Source organism: Limulus polyphemus, unplaced genomic scaffold (assembly GCF_000517525.1).
Source record: "Limulus polyphemus unplaced genomic scaffold, Limulus_polyphemus-2.1.2 Scaffold339, whole genome shotgun sequence".
Taxonomy (NCBI): Eukaryota; Metazoa; Arthropoda; class Merostomata; order Xiphosura; family Limulidae; genus Limulus; species Limulus polyphemus.
The window spans coordinates 292,015-306,873 of record NW_013665949.1 but is presented as its reverse complement, the minus strand read 5'-3'; the positions used below and the strand labels follow the sequence as shown (position 1 = coordinate 306,873).

Sequence of the window (14,859 nt, the reverse complement as noted above, 5' to 3'; positions counted from 1 at the left end):
CCTTTTCACTTGAATCACGTGGGCAGAGCTTCAGTAGCTATGGCGGCGATTATATTTTGTAAAGAACAATGAAGTTTAAATTTAATCAGAACTCCTATGGTTCATTAAACTCTAACCAAGGTCAGATATTTATGAAACGATGACCACGAGAACAACGAGTTACTACTGAACATCAATGTGTAAACAGGTGTTACTGGAAATACGTTTATGGAAGACGAAAACGAAGATGTCGAAATGTTTTCGTGCATAACTGACACAACTTAAATGAAACTGGTTATTATTATGTGACAAGTAAACTTTTATAATTACACCCGCAGCACGAACAACGACAAATAATGCAAAAAAGTACGCACGAGAGAAACCCCTTTATCAATAACATTTTTTCGATATATCGTCCTAGTGTTTCTGATATTGAGAGTATTTTGCAACGAAAAATTTAGTTAAGCGTTGTAATTAAAAACAAAAGTTTTCAATACACAGTTATGATCCGAACGTAGGTTGGCGGATCGTATTATTCACAACTTCAAAATCACTAAGCGGCATCTGGTGTCAGATCCAGTAGAACTAATGAGTACTGGTGGACTAATCTTGATTTTTGCCTTCACGTATGCAATTTAAGCACAATAACGTTTAGAAAGCTTCTGATGTCACGCTTAAGTTCTGCATCGATGTATTAAACTTAGGGTCAGATATTTGTTAAAAGTCGACCAACATTGTGTTGTTGCTTTATTTCACACTTTTGAATATGTTCCAAAGGTTAAAAACAGAAAAGCATGACAACCAGTAGATGATATAAATACAATAGTTGCTGAACTAAAGGAGCTATTATACTTTTAATGCATAACTACGATTAAAAATAATAACTTTTTGTTAATGCTTTAGAAATAAACTGTGGACGGAATCACATAAAGAAAAGTGCCATTTATCAATACAGATTTCTATACAACTTGAATATAAATATTTTTGAGTAAGTCTATAAGTTAAAAATTTTATACATATATACAAAATAAATAAATAAATTAAACTATGAAAACATATCACTTGCTACAAAGGAGCTGGAAACAAATTCCCACCAGGGGACGCTCCAGCCTAAGATATCTCTACGATATTTTCAAAAGGTGTCTGAAAAGCTCCCAAATGTAAGTAATACTCTTCAAGTAATCGCGGAGAATGAGGTAGTCCCTTAAGTTCCGCTTACTCTCCTCTGGAATATCCCTGTACTCTGTGGACATGACGTTTTTCATCACGTCTGGATTTTGTCTGATCTTTAAAGTGTACATGCCCAACTGAAGCTCACATAACACCTCTCGAATCCTGTTTTCTACTTCTTGGAAGTGATCAAGAAACTGTCCACTCTCTGGATGAAGAACTTGGTCCATCTTCATCTCATCCACCCCTACAGCATAGTACTGCAGGTATTCGAACGCTTTTTTGTAGGCTTCTTTAACCTGTTTGTAAATAATTTCAGTTACTTTAACACATTTTTTAGGAAGCATTTTAAACTTTCAACGACAACTCAAAACATAAACACACATGTCAAAGACAGAGAGCCTCTGGGGCTTCACTTACGATGTATAAGAGACAGTTAACATTTTGACATACAATAGACAACTGTACAGCGAGTGTTTATTCAAGTAGATTTACCACTTCCAAATATTTGATCAAGCCTCTTACATCTATGTTGGAGTGTACAAGTTTTAGTTTCTACCATCATCCAAAATGAAAAAGACAAACATAATGCGGACTTTTTTTCTACTAATGGGATGCTACTGGCATAACTCGTGAATGATGCATGGCAATTTGTATTAAGAATCCATAAGCAACGTTACGCTTCACAAATTAATGGTTAAAGTAAAAAAAAAGTTTCAACGCTCTACCTCTTTAAAGACTGATTGTATAGGAATCATACACTAAAAATTCGTTCCTTTCTAAATTGACCGACTGCATGAAAATCATATGCTAGAAGAGCGTCCTTTTTTTTTTAATAAACCCTCTACATGAGAATCATATGCTAAAAAAACCCTTTCTAAATTGACCGACTGCATAAGAATCATACGCTAAAAACAACTCCTTTTATAAGTTTTACAAATTTAGAACTAGACTGAAAAAGGCAAGAAACTGTCATTCTGCCAACTATTGTGTATTAGAATAATAAAGGGGGGTAACATGCATGAAATGTTAAAATGAGTTATATTATCGAGAATACAGTTTTACATAATTTTGTTTTTCAAACCGTGTCTCGATCACCATCGACCATTGTTTTCCAGTAAAACTACACAAGGTCATAAATATTAAATAAAAAAGGAAACCTCAAGTCAATGACTAAATGATTCTCCTTATACCAAAACCATCAATTGCTGTAGTTGATATACTGACATACAAGAACATACGTTGCTACTAAGCCTGATGTTTTAAAACGTTCCTTTAATTGTGTCAAGTCTGCGTGCTCACGAAATCCATTTAAAAGAAAGAGGTCAATGGCACGGGCTTATTTGAATTAGAAAGACATTTGCAGCAATCTGAATCTAGTGTAAAAAAAAAAGTTGATGATGCAATTTCGGAGCATCACACACATACAACAAAGCGCCCTCTGTAAACTCAGTTATTTTCTGCATCATGTCACGCAAATTACAATTACAAAAAAATTACAAAAATAGCACATGACACGCAAGGCGATGCAATGTTCAAACTCAACATGGCTGAAACTTTAGAATTTGCTCCTACAGGTCTAGTTTGACACAGGTATCTCTCTTATCGTGATTAGGTATGTTGTTTTTAGTGTTCAACTGAAACTGTCAGTAGGTTAGTGTACACTTCCCGTTAACATAAAAAACACAATTATAGAATAACTTCAGATCAGCGTGTGCAGGAAACTAATATGAACTTATTGGTAATTGAATAATCCCAAGAGAAACAAATATCACACAGAAAAAAATAATTTATAAATATCTAGCCAAGTTCGAAAACAAATTGACGCAACATTTGCAATAGAAGCCACATCAGAGAAGAATATACGCTATAGATTTAAAATGTAAACAACCTAAAAAAAATCTGCGTGCTATACTTAAGTTTAAAGTTTTCGTCAACACAATTATACAACATAGACGCCAACTACAAAAAGAGGTTTAAAGTGAAAACACTTACATCTATTCCCCCAAAGTGATCCTCGGAGGTGGGTGGAATAACGGGCAGCCACTCTTGCCGCATATAGTCCACGTTAAAGGCAGAGTCTTTGAACACTTCCTTTCTCTGTAATAGATTTCAAGATGACAAATGAATAATAAGTTCTCTCTCATATAGTGAACTACACTTACAACCGTGATAACTTATGAGTGAAAATAAAAATAGAATGTAATGATATGTCAACCACAATATATCTGCTATTTCCAGTACTGACGAGGCCTTTTCACACAATACTAGGGCTCATCAGGCCTGATGGGATACGACAGACATCGTTGTGATCTGGAAGATCTTTATATTATCAACTGCTTGAGACTTGACAAAACTGGGAGCACGATAAACTATGATTTTCTCATGAAGAGAGTCTGTGGAAGTTTCTTTAACATTACATGAGCATAAATCACAAATTATCAATGTACTTGTATAAAATTGGTTACGATAAAACTCTGAATTTTACATAAACCAAGTTCATAAAAGCGCCCTCAACATATATTTACCAAATGACTGCAGACTGTGATCAAACTCTGCTTCATTTGTTGTTTTTAGTAGAATATAATATATGCATGACATCACGCTTAATAACACTAGTTTCTTGTAAACTATTTCCGGCTTCGACTTAACTAGAAATACAGCCCTAACCCCAAGAAACGTTGTTGAGATCTGTATTCAGTTCCGTTTACAGCCTTCAAACCACACATTTTAAAATTCGTTTTGATGCATTAATATTTAAATAACATTAGATACACAGATTAGAGCCTTTGTTAGTAATAGAAAGAACGTCACTTCCGGTTATAAAATACATATAAAAACCTATTTTCTTTTGGTGAAAAACCTTTGACGGAATCCAACATTTTTTTTTATCCAAGTGCAACATTATTTTATTGCTATTACTTTGTAACTGTATAAAAAGTATAATTCAAAATACTATCACGTAAACCAGAGCAATATTTATTTTTATTCTTTTCAAATTGGAGTCTGAGTTTTTTTTGTGTGTGTGTGTGTTTTTTTTTTGTCTGTCAAGCTGTCAGGGTTACATATGATTGCAGGTTCTACTGACCCACTGTACTGTGATATGCTTTGCTAACGTAGCCTAAGCAGAGCCTTTACGCATAATCAATTAGCAGAAGGAAAACAAATAAAATTCTACAGATATGTCTTGGTAATCAGTGAAATCAAATTCTTCCCATTGTTAATTTTACTTCCAGGCACGTGCGCATAATACATTAAAAGAAGTTATGTCCGTTAAAAAAAAATATATTCGACAACATATCTTTGCGTTACTAGAGTACAGTGAGAGTTGTTTTTGTACGTCTGACAAGTTAAAACTCGCTATAACGTATCAAGTATTTAAAAAAACTTATCAGAATCTAGTGTTATCGGAGTAGCAGTAAGCCTGAAAAATTTTTTTTTTCTCTTTTAAAGACCGAAATGGACAATTTGAGAAGTTGGAGGTTTCACTTTCGTTTTTATTCGGTTACGTGTTTATTATGATAGTTACACGATGACTAAAGCATATTAGACAGGATTTCTCCGCTATTTAAGAGGGAAAATAAGAAATTAAATTCAAGCTTCCCAAACGCAGAAAAGCAGGAACCATAAAAACGCATTTATCAGAACTCAACTGTATGAAAAATTTGCCCTTTGTTGTTGTTGTTTTTGAAAATTACAGGCCACTTCATACTAATTTTGGTTCTACAAACTGCTGATAAGCAGTACTGTGTTTTAGAGAAGAAAATGCAATACGTAAGTTTACTCCGTTCGAGTGGATTGTTTGACTACAATGCCATTTTTCGATTTGATTCCCAAAAGATAACATCGAAACATGACGTGTTTAATTTATGGTATGATATTTGTCATTCGTGGGTGATTGATAAAACGGAAATGATTATCTGAAAACAAACAGTACAAGTACCCAGGTGAGAAGTGGACTGTCTTCTAGCGTGCCAAAAAACCAGTGAATGTATCCTCCCACGCAGTAAATCCGAGAGAGTGAAATGGGCCAGTGCATGCAAGATGCTGCAACATCCTGTACCTGTAGCAGAAGATGTTTCCATTTCCAATCAGGATCTAATATGACAAACGTCAGAGCCGCTCGACACTTCCCTAATCATATAACGAACGTCATCACTTCGCACCTAGTAGCTTGCTAGTCAGCAGCTCTTCAAAATAGTGACGGCCCGTTTCGAAATCACAGTAGTGTTTACAAGCTCGGACCTGCCCAGTTTGGTAATATCTCTCGTGTGTGGCAGAAGATGATTCAAATTTCATTTCATAAAACATCTGTAAATATACTGTTAACTGACTCGTTTTTTGTTGTTGTTGTTTTATAGAATCACAGCAAACCCAAGAATGGAATTAATCAGGCCTACATTTCATCTAAAATAGATTAAAAGTAATCTGCTATCACTTTAGAGAAAGAATAAAGGTAAATTTGAACGTAATTTTTTTATGACACGTTTACAGTTTCCTTCCAGTGTCATTAAATGTTAAATTACTCAGACTTTTTTGCTTGTTTGTTTTTCACAAGACATACTAACTCGGTGAAAAACCTTTTCCCTCTCATCGGACAGCATTTTTCAATACGTGCCACATGATCTACCCCACAGTAACAGTTTATCTCTGGAGAAAAAAGCCTGTGCCCCGAATGATAGTTTAATTTTCAACATGCATAACCGCGAAATATGATTAACACCAGTGTTAAGTTTACAAACAACACACTTTTTTAAGCTATGCCTAACTTATGCAAGGTATGGAACTCAAACATACATGACTTCTTCCATTTGTAGATTTAAGTAGCTTTGCTAGAGAAACACTGAAGCGGAAAAAGTTTTAAAAATTCACTTAAGAGTCTTTAATATTCTGGAGCGTCAGTTTGTTTTGTCCCAAACTAATGTTCTCAGGTAAAGCTTCTTAACCTCTTAAAAAGTTACTAAATAACAGAAAACTCATTACACACAAGAATTGACGGCAAAAAAACCGCTCATTAAATTAAACAGGACTGTCTGGTCACTGTGTTGTGTGTGTGTGTGTGTGCGCGCGCTTGCGCACGCATGGGCATCTCTTAATTGGATTTCACTCTTTCTGGGTTATTAGCACGGAAATAACCGAGCTTATCTACACAAGTGGAGAGATCTTCCAAAGTAAAAAAGGCTCGCGTTTCTTGCTTTTCACTAACTACTTAGGTATATAAATCTAATGCTCAACCATACAAACCAAAACCGAAATTTTCGCTTCTTGGATATTCATGTGGAAGTTTTGTCAATGTTCTGTTGTAAATACAGTTCTCAAGTTGGGGAGGGTACGTATCCTGAGGGTCTATGGGATTTATTTGTTTTTGTTTGGGGGGGGGGGTGTTAGCGCCTAAATTATTTACTGCAACAAATGATGCCACTGTAGTAAGTGCAATACAGTGAGCACTCACACGTTCGACTATTTTGACTGAACATTTCTGCCAGACTAATTGTTTGCCTGTGTTCCACTGAACCCTAAATATGAGACGTCAAAGTACATATCTGAAAATACTGTATTTCTTAAAAAACAGCCATCATTCGGGAGGTACTTTATTTGTGGTTTTTGTGGTTCTCACACAGCGGAGGGGGTGCGGAGACGTCAACGATCTAATTATAATGAGTGATCGTCTTATAGAATCTTATCCTTCCAGATATTTACTGGTTAGGTAATACGTATGTGCTCCCTCTAGCTGTTATGCATCCATTACCTATCTATACATGTATCGTTGTTTTAATGGACGTTGTATATATGCTACGACTAGCGTTGTAAAGATAACTACTTAACTACTACACAGTGAAATATTTCAAGGCTTCGATTCGTCGTTTTCGAAAACACACTAAAATTACGTTTGGACGACGATAACAATGCCCTATCGTAAACAGCAGGTAGAGTATCAGATTAGCTTATTCAGTGGCGATAATCGAAGCTCTCAACACGACCTTGGTTCGTTTCCTATATTAATGCCGAGTATATATTAGTGCCTATACGAAACCCTGAACATTCCATTCTTGGCCATCACATAAGGAGACTTAAGTTTAAGAGGGGGTTAGTCTGCCTTATATGTCAAACCTGCCTGCAGCTTCAAGTCTGCCTCGGCACTACGCTCACTGTGTGAAAGAAGGATAGACAGATTCTTTCCCAGTTCACCTTCCTGTTCCACACCTGAAGTTTTGGTTCCAAAAGAGCCGAGATCGGACCGGTTTTCAGTCACAGAAAATGAAGGGCTGTCCAACAATCAGACTGTCTAGTCTAGTCACGTATACAGGCTTGTGTCGGGGCGCTCTTACACTTTTTAATCTAGTCTGTTGTCTACGTGCAAATATATACGATCCAGATGATAAAAACCGAAGTATTCGATGAGTAATACGCACTCTCACGAAACGTGTTTATATCAAATATTTAACTGCGAAATGCTTCAACTTGTACGTAGCTTACAGGATTCTCTGCTTGAAAGCCAATTACCTTTCCAAAAACGACTCGTATGAAGTCCAAGCTAAATAAAACGATACGACTGTTCGAATACTGTCATTTGTCGATTAGGAGATGACTGGTGAATCAAACAATATTTGAAAGCCACGTACAAGTACCAGACCACCATACATTTGTTACTCACACTTTAAACTCATAAAGTACATGTACAGAGAGAGAGGGAGAAAAAAACACACAAAAACTCCATAATTTGTGATATCAAAGAAACATTTTCACCATTAATACTTACATTGAAATTAGATTATTTTTATGATTAACGCCAGTACCTTCACGTATTAACATAGTCCTAGCTACACGACTGCAAACGCCGAAAGTTCACTAGTTACATAAAATTAAATGCTGTTGGTCTATGTTCTACTGATAACTAGAACACGTTTGTATTTTAGTAGTTACCAAATGCTACAGCGGGTACATGTCAAAGAAATTCTGCATTTTGCAGCATTACACGCTTCATACAATATGATCTCGTAGTGGATGTCATCGCACTAGTTAAAAAAATTAATCTGTGGGCCTCATTTGCTAGACAATCCCAAACACTACATATTTACCTGCTAGAAAATGCATAATACACAAACCTGGTGCTTTGTCGCAATATATTATCTAGAATTTACGTCACATCTGTATCACCAAACAAGGTGCAAGCATTATATTATTAAAATGTAAACTTCTTGGTACTGTTTGCTACTAACAAACAAAGAAAAAATACGTTGTGTTCCAAATCAATTGGATTATTTTCTGTTCTATAGCGAAGTTATATGACATCACTTTTGAGAGAAACGCGAGTCCCAGCTCTGGGGCGTAGCCGGGGAGGGATTCAAATGACCACCCCAACATTCAAAAGTCTAGAAGATCTTTCAGCATGCTTAGACGGTTGGAAAATTATAGAACGTATTCGATGACAAACGATTTTCATCACTTTCCCATAAAGTTGCTTCTTGATTTGAAAAGGCTTACTCAAGAAACTTACAACAGAAGCTTATTACTGTAATTAAGCTAAGATCCTCTTTGTTCTACTCTCACAAGTTTAGATTACTTCCGTTTTACAGGCCTCGTTTAGGCTAAGGCCGCTAGGGTAAATCACTAAAATTTTCTGCGTAGCAGAAAAGGTTCATATAATTATCTAGTGCTGGCTATGCCCCGGCTAGTTGTTAGCTAAATTCCTAATATTGCAGACTTGATTTTTTTAAATATACCTTTCACTACCGGTGGGGTTCACATATTACGTTATTTTGGTTGTTACAAAACCCACGATATAACACTTGGCCAAAATGGTTCGTGAAATCGCTCAGTTTCTACACAAGATACACAGGCCCCCTTAATTATTGCGAGAATAATTCCAATACTGATGGTATTTTTGTTCACATGTTTTTGTGATTATATTCAATCAGGGTTCATGTAACCAACAATGTCATGGGCCTTACAAGCAATTTAGTGCATAAACATAGTAGTCACTGTACAACAAGCGCAGGAGGCTACCACTCCAGACACCACAACAAGAGATACTGTTTCGCACTTAATACATAACTAACGCCCAGCGTTTTAATATTCCAATTTGGAAAAACTTTTATTCTTGCAAAAATCGATACACAATAAAGCATTTTGTAATTCCACTGTTTTAAATTCAAATAAATGCGATCTTCATTACGACCGTATGTGCTTTTTTTTGTGTGTGTGAGGTAATTAATCAGCATAAATTCATTTCGTAATACCAATAAAAAATAGCCGTATCATTTAGCGGGAAAAGACCCGTAACATTTTCTAAACAAAGCAATGTATGGGAATGGCCTCTGAAAAAGGCGTGTATAATGTGAGTCACTTTCCACCATGTGAGGAGTCATCATTGGGGCACAGGTCGCACGAGAAAGTTGTCTATATCTCGCAGTAGTGGCGTGGGCGTTTAAACAGCCCTTGGCTACAGCGCGTGCCATGAACAAAAAAGCTATAGAGGATGTGATTTCGACCAGATGACAAGAGGGTTACAATTTATACAGGTAAATATGACGTATAAAAATGATTCAGACTTGTGGGGTTAGAAACAAAAAAACCCATAAAGCAACATCATGGGTGAATTAAATCATAACGGAACCTAAGGGATTATATTTTAATAGGTGAATGTCAAAATTTGTCTTTATATTTGGAGCTCAAGCAAACATAATTTTGCATGTTACACAACGCGCTATTGAACATTTAAATTCCCTCACAAGCCTGTAGACATTAACGTAATGCCGTCCGATTCTTTATTGTGTTCGGATACCTCAAGGCCAACCAGATGAACATCGGATTACATCGTGTACAACTACTACTATAATTCTTAACAAGTATGCCCCGTGTAATTTACACATCACGTGATGCCATAAAAGTGCAAGGGGGAAGAAAAGGACCTTCTCTGTACTAAATGTATAGATAAACTTTATGGGAATTTCGAATTAACGTTACCAAAAACGTTTTTATTTGTTACTGGTTAATATCTATTGATTTATCAGAGCACTCTCCAGACCTCCAGCGCAAACAAATGCCCTGCATAACTAGACGATGACGAGGTAGAGGACATCGCTCTTAGGAATTTTACGTTGTAAAAACTAACACCTGGTGTTGCAACTACAATCACGGAGCCGTCATTCTTTCCAAGATGCAACACCAGATTAGATAGCCACAGGTGCGCGTAGCGCCCTCTATGCGCAATTCTTTAAGGTTAAATTTTCCAGTGAAATAAATATTCCCGTTATTGGAGAATTAGGATCAAATGATGTTTCGCATAAACACAAAACAAACAAAGCTTGTTTATTCTAAAAAACATAAAGATTCATTTAACAATTGACATATTTATTATTCTATTTCGGGTGATGTGTAAATACAAACATTATAAAGTAAAATTATAAAAAAAAAGTAAATAGACCCGTTCAAACGTCATAGATAGCGATCAACAACACGACGTCACGCGCCCACCCACGAGGCACTTAATACAAAACTTTTCTTGCCGTATTTGTACACTGATAAATCACTCATTTTCAATTATCACAACAGTTAGAGTCATGCACTACGAAAATGTCAACGTTGCATTTATTTTGTTAGATAACACATCCTTTATATATACATCGTTTACATAAATGTAAGAATAAAATAGGCTGATGCAATTTATTTGTTGCTACCGTCGTACCTTAAAACTCCGCGTGTAAGCAGGCGTTAAATGCGTTGATCCATTCGTAAATTCTGTATCGTGTCTTTAAGACTTTCGTATAACTAATGTTAACATTTAATAAGTTCCCATAGTTATCTAAGGAAAAACCTATCCCCTAATGCTTTAATACCAAGAACAGCCTACGTATACCTTTCAATTTTAAGAAACTTTCTCTGGACCTGCTCAAGAACTCGTTCCCAGAAGGAACCACCCTTTCATTCTATGCCTATTTTTTTTTCTAAGCGAACAACGAGAGGGGGCAAGAATTAGAAAATAAACGTAAAGAGCGTCAGTATACATAAACTAATTTCTGTTTGTAACATATACGATTATGTTTAACGAATTTCCATATAATTGTTGTTTTAAATACTCACAAATTCTTGCTCCACGGCCTCCGCGTGGTTTTTGGCGGATTCTGTAACCTCCACCACCTTCGATACGAGTTCTTTCGCCGTAAAGGGCGGGAGATTCTGCAAATCTGAGTCAGGATCCAATAAGTGGTCCGGAAGGCCACATGGATTCACCCACCGTGGCCTTTCTCCAGATCCGAGAGGAGCACTCATTGCCTTAAAGGGGACCAGACTAAGGACGCACACAAAGAAAATGCTCTGTAAATCTGAAAGAATCAAGATAACAAAAATAAATAAATACTTTAAATACATAAACCACAATTCAATTTAAAAAGGTATTAAAAGGCTATTTTTCTTATATATTTCCTACTTTTTCTGGTTTATCACACCGAAGTTTTGGTTAAACTATAATACAACTGCAAAATGCACGTGGCTTCAAACGTAGTTCGAGATGAAAAATTACGTGTACTTCACTCCTGCTCAGAGCTGTCAGTCCACTAAACCCTGCAATACTACCGTCGCTTACATTCAAATCGCCGAGAGACACACGTGAGTGAAAGAAGAAAAAACCTACTTGACAAGGCTAAGCAATCACTTTTCCTTCTGTGATTAGACGAAAGGATCGACCTGTTGCTTGGTGTGTTCAAGTGACAATTTATCATTCCGACTGGATATAGTGAGCGAATGTCTAAGAAAATGAGGAGCTACGAAGACTGACCGCTAGGTGTACATCAAGTACTCTCGAGTATGCTAGACAACCTGTTGCTTCGGTCCGGCCCGTTCGCCGGTTTTGAATGACTATCCATTCACAGAGAATTGCTTGTTGGCCAAATTCGATGTGGTACACGACCAATAATGAAACACATTCGGCAACTGCGGCTGCGCAGCGGTTAGGACATCCCCAAAGGTTACGCAGGCAGTTACCTGAAAATCCCGCCATTTGACAACACGTTCCATTGGCTCTTTAATAAGAATGAGGGCGGAGCCTAAAAAGTTGACGGATAAGGGCGTGTCAATCAGTGAATGAACAAAAGCGAGGTGACGTCACCTAGCAGATACCATGTGCAGATCTTACAGCGTGAGCAGTCATGCAGTTGACAAATACTTTCAGTGAAGGCACGACGCACAGAGTCTGGGAGGAGCGACCTACTTTGTTCCGAAACGATCTGTACGTAAACAGAGATCAATAACAAGGCAAGAGGTGCCACCGGATGCTGAGGTATGTGTAATAGCGACCCAGACACCTGTTGGATGTGGGGAAGTCTGCCGCCCTATCTGAAACGTTCCACTATCAGCTCTATATCTACCTCAGCAAACCTGCAAGTCTGCACGTGCGAGTCATCGACACGTCTCTTGCCTCGAGAAACGCGCTGGGTATTTTCTTCCTTTGATTACGTTTTACTGTGACTACGTGCAATGACTCTCGAGACGTTAAGCCAAACCAGTCTAACTAGCCAAACAACTTTATTGGTGAATACTGTACTCAGGTATGGACGTAGAAACACGTTTCTAAGCATGAACACTTGATCACAAAGACAGGGACTCAGTTTTGACAAAATAAAAATCGTGTATGTTGTCTAAATAGTAACTTTGGATTAATTTATCACTTAAATGATGTTCTGATCACCAAATGGCAAGCTTGTTTATATTTTGCTTTTTGAAATGCTGGCCGTTTTGGCTAAGTAGGGTTCTCGTGTGTCATGCACTGACAAGTACTACACTCTGGTGGTAAGTGAGAGTACTATATTGTATCAGCACAATCGAGTGACACCGCCAGAGTTTATTAAGCAGAAAAGATGTATAAAAACATCTCTAAAACTAGTGATATAACAGCGAATTTAACATCAAGTACAACCTGAGAGAAATAGCGTTTGACACATTTCGTTTATTCAAAACGTACGGCTCTAATATTGCTGGAAAGTATCTTTACACCTTTTCAGTATATCAAACAACAATAAGCTCGTTAATGGAAACAGCTCTGTGCATTCCAAGTAATAATAAAAGCTAGATTGTTGTTAACAACTTGCAATGTTAAATAATAACACGTCAAACCAACCTCCTGGCGAGATCTTCAGAAGTTTAAACTTCGCAACACACACACACACACTTTAGGAAGGTATATTAAATGTATCTTAGTTATACATCACGAAACACTATACACTATTAAAAACCTACGATATTATGTCACTTGGAATACTGTATTTCTTTATTCAAACACCATGTATAAAATATGTTCTACCACTAAGATTCTGAATTTCGAATTATCTATTGTTAAACCAACTGTTTAATAAATAGGTTACTCTGGTTGTTATAATCATAGGGTGGTTTTTAAAATTCCATTTAATAATAGTAACATTATTTTGTCAGCTATTGGCTCCCTGATTGCAGTATGTGTGTGTGTGTGTGTGTGTGTGTGTGTGTCGACTCGACTAACATCTTTCACATCACAGAATAATATATTGAATTTACACATCCTTTCGAAAGTTTAACAGTTTGTCTTCAACATAATGGAAGTTTGCAATACGTTTTCTCTCAAACTACATTTTCTGTTGTTCATAAAAACATTACACCGTACGGATATTATTACTCCACGGGTGTGAAGTACTGCTCTCTGTCTGTGCAATCCTTTTTAACAAACGACAAAGGACATAACCTTGACTTTTACATAACTGAAGCTAAACCCAAATCGATATTTTCCAGAAACTTCGATTCAACTTTCGTCTCACACACACCCATTATATATCCTACACACATCTGATTTCGGCTAGTAGAAAATGCAATGAGATTGAAAGAAATATACCGCACAAACAGACATGTATTAGCACACATTTTATTAAAAAATGTAGTAAATCATAAGTAACTTTTATATTTCGTACTTCAAACATAAGGATTAGCTAGAAGTACCTTTAAATAGCTATTGATAAATGGTATGGCTGCGAAAACCACACGATCACCGCAGCAGTAAATCGCCATTAAACGTTGTCAACCGGTCGACAATGACTACTTATCATCATGACCAAAACATTTATTTGATGATGTTCTTTTCCGCTTCGAATCTCTTGCTGAATCCTCCCTCAATTTTAACGAGATTTGTTAAATCCCCCCTAAAAAAAAAAAGAATTCTGTTTGTACTAATTTATGACAATTTTTTTATTTCACTCAGTATTAGTTATTATAGAACGTTCTTTTTTTCCGCTATCATCAGCAGCAGTAAAACAAGCAATAACACAATTTAAAAATGAAGGCTTAGCAAGTGAATGATGACGAATTTGATCAGGATGATTCCAGCACTGACTCTTCTCCCAGGAAGGATGTGCTCCCGAGAACAAAGCAGACTATAACGTTGTTGCACGACGACATAGCCAAAGAGCTCCTCCAAATTACTAGATCGGATTCTGGAATGTAACGTTCTCATAACGCTATCGAGGACTGACGCAGAATTTGTGGCTACCCTAATTTCTAAAGGTTATTTGACTAAACCGACAAGAGACCATCGTGCAAGTAAATATTGATGACTGTTTACCAGACAGCTACCAGCAGTAGTAGGTCAAGTTCCTGAAAGCCGAACATCTCACACTACTGCCCCATCTAGTCATATAAGTTCCTCAAAGTCGAACATCTCACTACTGCCCCATCTAGTTATATAAGTTC

At 36.7% G+C, this 14,859-nt stretch overlaps 1 protein-coding gene across 2 annotated transcripts in view; it reads right to left on the bottom strand.

Moving 5' to 3' along the window:
- Positions 1-741: 741 nt before the first annotated feature.
- Positions 742-14,859, bottom strand: part of LOC106457500 — a 73,095-nt gene continuing 58,977 nt past the window's right edge. Inside the window, exons 2-4 of one of the 2 annotated variants that reach the window (XM_022383468.1) lie at positions 11,233-11,474; positions 3,145-3,249; positions 742-1,448 (exon numbers count right to left, since the gene is read on the bottom strand). In XM_022383468.1, the coding sequence (XP_022239176.1) occupies positions 1,101-1,448; positions 3,145-3,249; positions 11,233-11,474 (695 nt within the window). In that variant the 3' untranslated portion in view covers positions 742-1,100. The remainder of the gene's footprint in view (positions 1,449-3,144; positions 3,250-11,232; positions 11,475-14,859) is intronic. The other variant, XM_013916925.2, reaches the window with a different exon arrangement.